This window comes from Sparus aurata, chromosome 8 (assembly GCF_900880675.1).
Source record: "Sparus aurata chromosome 8, fSpaAur1.1, whole genome shotgun sequence".
NCBI classification, from domain to species: domain Eukaryota; kingdom Metazoa; phylum Chordata; class Actinopteri; order Spariformes; family Sparidae; genus Sparus; species Sparus aurata.
In genome coordinates, this window is record NC_044194.1 from 582,853 (window position 1) to 592,852 (window position 10,000).

General features: G+C 49.1%; 1 protein-coding gene across 2 annotated transcripts in view; it reads left to right on the forward strand.

The window, feature by feature from the left end:
• The window catches only part of LOC115586270 (ankyrin repeat domain-containing protein SOWAHC), a 47,290-nt gene that overhangs the window by 20,718 nt on the left and 16,572 nt on the right, over positions 1-10,000 (forward strand). Inside the window, exons 5-7 of one of the 2 annotated variants that reach the window (XM_030425163.1) lie at positions 5,194-5,238; positions 6,490-6,612; positions 7,797-7,808. In XM_030425163.1, the coding sequence (XP_030281023.1) occupies positions 5,194-5,238; positions 6,490-6,612; positions 7,797-7,808 (180 nt within the window). Of the gene's footprint in view, positions 1-5,193; positions 5,239-6,489; positions 6,613-7,796; positions 7,809-8,948; positions 8,952-10,000 lie in introns of both variants that reach the window. The other variant, XM_030425164.1, reaches the window with a different exon arrangement.

A 10,000-nucleotide genomic window follows, 5' to 3' on the forward strand; every position in this document is an offset into this window, starting at 1 on the left:
TGTGTGTGTGAGTGTGTGCGCGTGTGTGAGTGTGTGAGTGTGAGTGTGTGAATATATACAGCCATGGCGTCTCATCAAGTCTTTATCGGGAGCTAAATTAGTCAACGTGAGCTCCGTTTTTTTGAAGTTTTCCAGGAAATGACAAAGTAGCATTCAGACTGGTCCTGGTCCGGTTCTGGTCCGGTTAGATGCGGAGCGGGACGTGTGATTGACACACTGACTGAATGTCAGCTGTTGTGTTAGTTTCAGATGGCGGCTGTGTTTGCTGCTGCTTCCGGCTGTCAGACTCGAGGTGTTGTTGGAATATGAACAGAACCAGCGAGCCTCCTCACCTGTGACCCAGTTCTGAGTCCTCAGAGGCTGCTGATGAAACGAACCTGACGAGGTTTAGAGACATGATTTAATCACCTCCACCTCTCTGAACCACCTCCACCCTGTGAACACATCTCACCCACCGCCGGTTTGACGGAGCGGCTTGTAAACGCCACCAATTAGACCTTTAGAAGTGGCAGACAAAGGGCCTCTCCTCAATACTGATGAGAGGTGGGAGGCTCCCCCTCCTCCTCCTCTTCCCTCCTCCTCCTCCTCCCCCTCCCCCTCCTCCTCCCCCCTCCTCCCCCTCCCCCCTCCTCCTCCTCCTCCCCCTCCTCCCCCTCCCCCTCCTCCTCCTCCTCCCCCCCTCCCCCTCCTCCCCCTCCTCCTCCCCCTCCTCCTCCTCCTCCCCCTCCTCCCCCTCCCCCTCCTCCTCCTCCTCCTCCTCCCCCCCTCCCCCTCCCCCTCCTCCTCCTCCTCCCCCCCCTCCCCCTCCTCCTCCTCCTCCTCCCCCTCCTCCTCCTCCTCCCCCTCCTCCCCTCCCCTCCTCCTCCTCCTCCCCCCTCCCCCTCCTCCCCCTCCTCCTCCCCCTCCTCCTCCTCCTCCCCCTCCTCCCCCTCCTCCTCCTCCTCCTCCCCCTCCTCCCCCTCCTCCTCCCCCTCCTCCTCCTCCCCCTCCTCCTCCCCCCTCCTCCTCCCCCTCCTCCCCCCTCTGTAGCTGTCAGCTCTGTGGGAGGAGGAGGGAGGAGGGGGAGCGGCTTGTTTTGACAGGATGAATAGATGGAGGATGGACGTGGCTGGAAAAGCTTTTGTGATGCTGACGGTGCCACTTTGTTCTGAGAGTCTGGAGGAGAGACAGCAGCCCATTCACGTCTCCTCCACACAGAACCGGTCCATTTTATTATCACGATGCCTTCGAGCAGAGCCGGAGCTGTGACGGGCTCCAGGACCGAGAAGTCCACACCGGACCACATGAGGACTTGTTTCAGTCCAGCGCTGTTGGATCAGGACCGTTTGATGAAGTCGTCTCAGACAAAGTGTTGGTTTGTAGGAACGTGATTGGACCTGGTTGTGACGAGGTGATGGCTGCCTTTTTTATATGTCGGCTTCTTCACTCCCACCTCAGACTCCTCTGACCAATGAGAGCAGAGAACTCATCACCTGGTCTCCAACCAGGCAACAACCTGCAGCAGTGTCTCACCAGGTGATTTCTGTCAGAAACAACACCAAGCAGTCCGTTACTTCTTCAGACCGGTAACGGCTCGGCCCGGCTCGGCCCGGCTCGGCCCGGCCTGGCCCGGCTCGGCCCGTCTCCTCACAGCCTCTGTCTCTCAGAGGTGACAGTCTGACAGCCTGCAGCTTCAGTTCACTACTGAGTCTAACAAGTCAACAACATAAACTCATAAATGTGAAGAAAGGAAATATTTAGTTGTCTCTCTAACGAGACCGCAGACCTCAGATCTGCTTCCTCTTGACTAAATGAAGTCAGAGCGTCGGCGACCGACACGTCATCAGGTTCTTCAGAGGCTGAAACTGAAGACCCGTCTGTTGTCTCGTACTGTTCAGTGTTAAACCCTCTCAACCAATCAGAGCGCGTGGACGTGTCGCCTTCACTGAGCGGCTTCATGTTGGCGTTCAGGAGCACCAGACTGTGGTTGGTCTCCATCTGTCACGTACGTCCAACACGGCGCTGCTGGTCCAGTTGAAGCCTGGATGAAACCTGTTTATTGAAGGTGTGGATGTGAACAGTCAGGTGGAGCAGCTCCTGCAGGACGTCACATTAACTGACAGTGTTGAAGGTGGAGTGAAGCTGCTCGGCGCCGCCTGAAGTCCAAACAGCTCGACTCCTGGATCTTCCTGTTGTGCGTCCCGTAGAACTACGGCTGCTCCATATGGTCAAAAAGTGATGTAGCCATTATTTTGACAGTTATTGTGATTGCGATATAATTCATGATTATTATGGATGATTAAATAAAATCACAATTTCAATTATCATTGAAAAACTGTTCAATTCGTGATGATGTTTTTTTGTCCAGGTCTCTGCAGAACACATGTTGTATCACATCTGGAGAACCAGCGTCTCTGCAGCTCTCAAACATTTCATTAAAACAGTTTCCTGACACAGTTGACCTTTTTACCAAATACATTTTTGCGTTTTCGATTTTTGCATAACGAGTCATATTGTGATTATTTAGCGACTAATTGTGCGGCCGTAGAGCTCAAGAGCACCAGAGACTTCACCCATCGAGCTGGCTTACTTCCTGTTTAGCACCCAGTGGACTTGATTGTGGATGAAATGATTTAATGGTGCGTCTCTTCTAGACTAAATGTGACAGGACTGAGTGGATCTTTCTGGACTGAGTGGATCTTTCTGGACTGAGTGGATCTTACGCGTCCTGTCTCGGGCGTTGTGACGCTCCAAAAAATGTATCCACCTTTTTACAGACATTTCTTTCACGATGTGAGCTTCTGGGAAAAGTCTTTTTGGGACGCAGTGCATCACATGATGATGTCATGACACAGGTTGACCACTAGGACACTCCCACACAAACAGAAAGACACTCTTACATGTACAGACAGACACTCCCACACAGACAGAGACTCCTACACAGAAAGACAGACGCTCCAACACAGACAGACACTCCCACACAGACAGACAGACACTCCCACACACACAGACACTCCCACACAGACAGACACTCCCACACAGACAGACACACTCCCACACAGACAGACACTCCTACACAGACAGACAGACACTCCCACACAGACAGACAGACACTCCTATACAGACAGACACTCCTATACAGACAGACACTCCCACACAGACAGAGACACTCCTGTACAGACAGACACTCCCACACAGAGACACTCCTATACAGACAGACACTCCCACACAGACAGACACTCCTACACAGACAGACACTCCCACACAGACAGACACTCCCACACAGACAGACAGACACTCCCACACAGACAGACAGACACTCCCACACAAACAGACAGACACTCCTATACAGACAGACACTCCCACACAGACAGACACTCCTATACAGACAGACACTCCCACACAGACAGACAGACAGTCCCACACAGACAGACACTCCTATACAGACAGACACTCCCACACAGACAGACACTCCCACACAAACAGACAGACACTCCTATACAGACAGACACTCCCACACAGACAGACACTCCTACACAGACAGACACTCCCACACAGACAGACACTCCTATACAGACAGACACTCCCACACAGACAGACACTCCCACACAGACTTTAATATCACCGTGTCTGACCTGAACAGAGGTCAGAGGTCATCGGGGGATCAGGCCTGATGTAAAGTTCCTCTGTGGCCTCAGGTGTTCACATTACTGCACTGCTGAGAGAAGTCAGATAAAAAGCGATCAGAGAACAGAGGAGGGCTTCAAACGAAGAGGCAGTGAGACAATGACTCAAAAAGGAAACATGAAACAGATTTATTCATGTATCTGGTGCAGAGAATGAAAGAATAAATCAGATAATCGAACGGTGCTCATTAACAAGTTGAGAGAGGAGCGCTCCAATCTGACAATAGACGGTAACTAAAGATGTGGTGGGAGATGAAAGCAGCTCGTCCTCTGCAGACTTGTTCAGTCTTTTCAGGGATTGAATGGATTCGTTAGATTTGATCCTTTAGCGCTCCTTCAGGGAGCTTCACTTTCAGTCTGCACATCTTATATAATGATGATTGCTCTGCAAACAATTACACAACAATCCCAAACATTATTAATAATGCATGTCTCCAGTCCTCCTGAGTGCAGCATGATCACTGCACACTGGAGGAAACATCACTGCAGCTGATCTCCTGTTGGTTCATTAAACTGTTTGAGTTTTAGTTTCAACAGAGACGAAGTGAAGAACGGATGATTATTAACGAGAATCTGGCGTTACAGTCGAGATAATGCTTCCTGACAAAGGTTGGAATATTTTCACAATAAAAGTATGAATATTTCCAGAACAGTGGAGAGAAAATACCAATTAAAGTATAAAGTTCTGATGAAACAAAGTTCAACTGTATTCCTGCTTTTATGATATTTTTGTACTTAAAGGGTCACTCTGTCAATTGTCCTCATTAAAGTGTGTTGTGTTGTTGAGTAAGAATATGTGTGTGAAAATAAGATGGATGTCACTCAGTGGCCCAGTTGCATCGTGGGAAATGTAGGCAATAGGTTTTGAGACACAGATGGACTGTTGGACTCATTATGGACAGTTTAAAAAGAAGTGAAGCTGAGATATCTCATTCCTCCTCCTGGTGCCTACAGTACCCACAATGCAACTGAGTCACTGAGCGACATCACTGGAGTCACAAAAGGCTTTAAGTTACTCTTTAAGTACAATAAATATGACAGTTGGATCATTATTACAGATGAGCAGCGCTGTTGCATGTTGCAGCTGATAAAAGTGGAAATAAAATAAGTTTTTAAAACTGTCAGGTTGTTAAAGAAGATAATAATCAAATTAAAATAATTATAAATGTCAGATACATGTGGGGGAAGACCGAGTACAAGATGTCCTCTACACGTGAAGTGGAGCGCTAATATAAAGTAGCATAAATGTAAAAATACACAAGTACATGTAACTCAAACATGTACTTAGTTACTTTCTGTCAGCTGTAATCAGAGGGAGACTTCAGTGTCTGCGTGATGAACTGATGTCTGTCACACCAGCTGGTCTGAGAAGGTGAACCGGGTCCAACGGGTCGAGGTAGATCCAGTTAGCCTCATGATGACACAACGTTCTCTCCACTAATCTGAAAGAAGACGTGATGGAAGGGAAATCTAAACTGTCATGAAACGAGTTTTCAGCTGCTGTGTTGTTGTTGTTGTTGTGTTGCAGAGTGAAGATGAGGACAGCAGGAGCGTCGCTGCCTCTTCAGTCATGGTGAGTTCATGAGGACAGACACGACCTGGAGACCAGGTCCTCCACACGAGACTGTCAGCGTCAGACCTGTTCTCACTGACAGGAAGTAGTGTGGCGTGTTCAGGTGAGGGGGCGGGGCACCTGGCGGGGGCGGGGCACCTGGCGGGGGCGGGGTCTGAGAGGACAGAGCCGCTACATGCTCGCTGGAGCCGGTGACCTGTTCTGTTCACACCTGCGCTCAGTCACACGTCACACACACTTCATACGTGGGAGCTGCTGGGTAAAGTCTGGTTCACACACACAGCTCCCTGGCAAAGTGTGTGTGTGTGTGTGTGTGTGTGTGTGTGTGTTTGCTGAACAGTCGGCCATCATCGAGCTATCAGTTTCCACTCAAGCTGGGTTGAAACCGATCCTCCCTCCAGACACCGTTCCCGTGGTGATATCCCATAATCACGGCCATCCTGACAGGACGCAGCGCCGGCTGCTCATTGACTGTGACGGCCTCCCACGACTGTCTGTGACTGGACCCAGCAGGAAGTCCAGTTCAAGCTGAGCTCAAATACAAAAGTTTGTCTTTACAGTGAAACTGCAGATTATTATTGATTCATCTGCTCATTCCTGATGAATCATGTGCGCAGCGATCTGAACTCTTGTTGGTCTGAAACACCGACTGCTAACAACATGTACAGACTCACAGAACCAACGCTGAGTGGAAGTGTCGCTCCGAGCTCGCAGACGATCTGAGAAGTGATTAAACGTGATGAGAGATTTAAAGTGTTTGTTTCTGTGGATGTAAATGTTCCGTGGTGTCAGCTGTGTTCTGCTGCCTCCGGGCTCTGTGTGCCGTCGGGCTGAAGGACAGCCTCCCTCTGTGACTGCTCCACACTGTGTAATTAACATGGAGCTATCAGGTAAACAGTGAGGACGGCCCGGCAGGACTCTGATTAAAGGCCTGGGTGGTGCTTCACAGCACCCTGCTGGCCAATAAACACCACTAATGGCATCAGGACCCCCGCCCTGCTGCACGGCGGCCCCCGCCACGGCTAGAGGACAACGAGGACGCAGCTTTCTGTTGGAAAACACCAAAACATGAGAGAGTATTAGAGGAATAGTGAGTCTGGGAAGTTGAGGTTTTCTCTTCTCAGTGGACGAAACAGATTCATACTCAACTTCTCTGCTGTTGGATGTTTGACATATGTAGTGATGTATTGAATCAGAATCAGAACATTGTTTGGACTGGATGAGCACTGACCGTAGCTCACCGTCCTCCAGTCTCTGTTCCACAGGGTGCAGCTGGACCCTCTGGAGAAGGACTGGTGGAGGAGCTCCGCCCTGGGCAACATGGCCGCTCAGCGCCAGCTGCTGTCTCAGGAGTCCAGCCTCGTGTCCAAGAAGGTGAATCACAGCTCTGCATGTCACACAGGTTTAAAACAGCTTATTGTTAATTAACTGTCTAATAATGATATTATTGACCAGCCTGTTCAAAAATCATGACTGTTCATTTAAATTGTATCATAATTATTGATAATCAGTGAAATAAATGTAATCAAACAATAAATAACTCAAAGTTAAAGGGATAGTTGTTGTCTTTGAAGTGGGGTCATATAAAGTACATATCTATAGTGGATCTGTTTCCTGTAATCAGCGATCAGCGCAGCCTCAGTTTGGAGCAGCAGAGAGCCGCTCCAGCCCAGACGCTCAGCGCTGTACTGCAGTGAACGGGTCCAGAGAAAAAGAGAAATCAACCACCTAAAACAAGGCTCACCTAAAAACATCTATATCAGGTCAAGTGTACGTTGTATAGAGAAAATTCACACCGCTTTACATCACCGTCAGACCGCGCTTTCTTTTGGCACTACATTTTCTCAGCCGTAGAACCTCCGTATCCCTACGCACTAGCGTAACTGGGCAACAGCTGATCTGCGAGCGGCGGAATACAGTGCGAGGCCCAGCTGCTGGACGAGAGGTTTACTTTAGATAAAAACGAAACTTAACAATTTCAGACATAGACACAGAACGTAGAACCTCCGTATCCCTACGCATAATGCGTAGGAATACGGAGGTTATACGGTTGAGAACATGTAGTGCCAGAAGAAAGGCCGGTCTGACGGCGATGTGAAGCGCTGTGAATTTTCTCTATACAACGTACACTTGAACTGATATAGACGTTTTTAGGTGGTTAAATTCTCTTTTTCTCTGGACCCGTTCACTGCAGTACAAAGCTGAGCGTCTGGGCTGGAGCGGCTCTCTGCTGCTCCAAACTGAGCTGCGCTGATCGCTGATTACAGTAGGAAACAGATCCACTATAGATATGTACTTTATATGACCACACTTCAAAAAACACCAACTGTCCCTTTAATAAAACTGTGAAACTTTGAGCGACTGAAGAAAAGTTTAATGAACAGCAGTCAGCATCTCTGATAATGAGCTAATGTTAGCATGCTAACAAACTGAGCTGGTGAACATGTTCTTCATCAGCATGTTAGCATAGCATTGTCACTGTGAGCATGTTAGCATGCTGGTGTTAGCATGTAGCTGAGTGCTGCAGACTCACTGCTCGTGTGTGTCGCCCTCGTCAGGACTTCATCTCGGTGAGTTCACACTCTTCGATCCGTCTGAATGTTTGTGATGTAGATTTAACGTCGCTCTCCTTTAGCTCCTTCCTCTTGTGCTGCTTTCATCCCGTCTCTTATTTTATTTCCTCTTTCTTTGTTTTCTTTGATTGTAATATTTTATATCTGAATGTTCTGTGGTGTGGAGGAGAATCGGTCCAGAACCTGAGCTGAGCGCTGAGCTTTATAAACCCACCGTCACAGAAATAAATCCCCCGCAGAGTCTCATTCACAGCTGACTTTGTGTTGAATATGACACATACAGTATTTAGTTATGTCCTCATGCAAAGCTGCTGCTCCGACAGTCTGATTCTGTCTGTGAAACACGTCTCTGCTTCACCTCATCAGTTGTGTGACAGCTGGTCATCAGCGGTCGGTCTGAGAGGTCATGAAGGTGACAGCAGGGTGTTTCTGCTGGAGCTCATGTTCAAGTGTTTTGGATCAGACGGACACAAACAATTGATCTGATTTTGATTGACTCTGTGAGCTCACGTGTGATGAAACCGTCACTGTGTTCGGTCCAAACTCAACGTGGCGCCGACACGCTCAGATGATTCAGAGGATGAAACGTAGTGAAGCTGCAGCCAGACGACGCCTGGACAGCAGACGGGACGGAAAGACAAGAATGTAGTCGTGTAAAGTCTGATTCTACGTAAACTCCTCACAGGGTTATAAAGTGTTAGTAAGTAAATCTGTGAGGTCGATGTAATGGAGTAAATGTGTGACAGCACGAGTCAAAGAAAACAAAACAGTAAATGTACTTAGTTACTTTACACCAATGTGGATTCATCCGCCGCTGTAAATAGTCCCCACAGTCTCCATTTCCTCCTGTCTGCCTATAGATGTGTGTGTGTGTAGATGTGTGTGTGTAGATGTGTGTGTGTAGATGTGTGTGTGTGTGTAGATGTGTGTGTGTGTGTAGATGTGTGTGTGTGTGTAGATGTGTGTGTGTAGATGTGTGTGTGTTGATGTGTGTGCGTTGATGTGTGTGTGTAGATGTGTGCGTTGATGTGTGTGTGTAGATGTGTGTGTGTGTGTAGATGTGTGTGTGTATAGGTGTCTAAAATCTTTGTTCCTGTTTCAACTCTTTCTGTGACCTGAACACTGCTGGACATGAAGGGGGTGAGTCATCTCCTCCGGACACTGAGCACCTGAGGGGGGGAGACGGGTGTTAATGCAAAATGCAGTTGATGTAAATGTGATTCACACTGACGTCCATTTTCGTGGCATGTTTGTGAAGAAACAACTGGCAGTAGGGCTGCAGGTCGGGTTGCGCGGCGTGTTGCGGCGTGTAGTAGCATGTAGCGGCCTGTTGCGGCATGTAGCGGCCTGTTGCGGCATGTTGTGGCATGTAGCGGCATGTAGCGGCCTGTTGCGGCGTGTAGCGGCATGTAGCGGCCTGTTGCGGCATGTAGCAGCCTGTTGCGGCGTGTAGCGGCCTGTTGCGGCGTGTAGCGGCATGTAGCGGCCTGTAGCGGCATGTAGCGGCCTGTAGCGGCATGTAGCGGCCTGTTGCGGCATGTAACGGCCTGTTGCGGCGTGTAGCGGCCTGTTGCGGTGTGTAGCGGCATGTAGCGGCCTGTTGCGGCGTGTAGCGGCCTGTTGCGGCGTGTAGCGGCCTGTAGCGGCGTGTAGCGGCCTGTAGCGGCCTGTTGCGGCGTGTAGCGGCCTTCAGACAGCTGACCGCTGTGTGCAGCCCAGCACTGAGCTGAACACTGGGCTACATACACAAACCTACTCTCCTCTCACCCACACTTATTTTTATCATCCGTCTTGCTTCTCTTTAGCCGGCGGGTTAATATCAGCACCATGGTGTACCAGGCCAAGAGGCCCAATGGGCCAGAACCTCTGATAAAAGTGACTGTTATTATTCCTGTTGGAGACAGAAGACAACCGCAGACAGGAGACATGATGAAACACAGACAGAGAGCTGTACTGATGACGTGTCTGTAGCTAACTGCAGTTAGCATCTCTCTGGTTCCTCTGTGGGATTATTGAACTGGATTCTGGATTATTAGAGAACATAATCTGTGTCAAACACAAGGTTCTGATCCGTCCAGGTTCTGTTGATCCAGATAATCTCCACAGATGAACTCCACTCTGTGATGTGTGAAGCTAAATTAACTGTGTAGCAGTAAGAAGCTAATGCTAGGCTACAAACAGACGACATC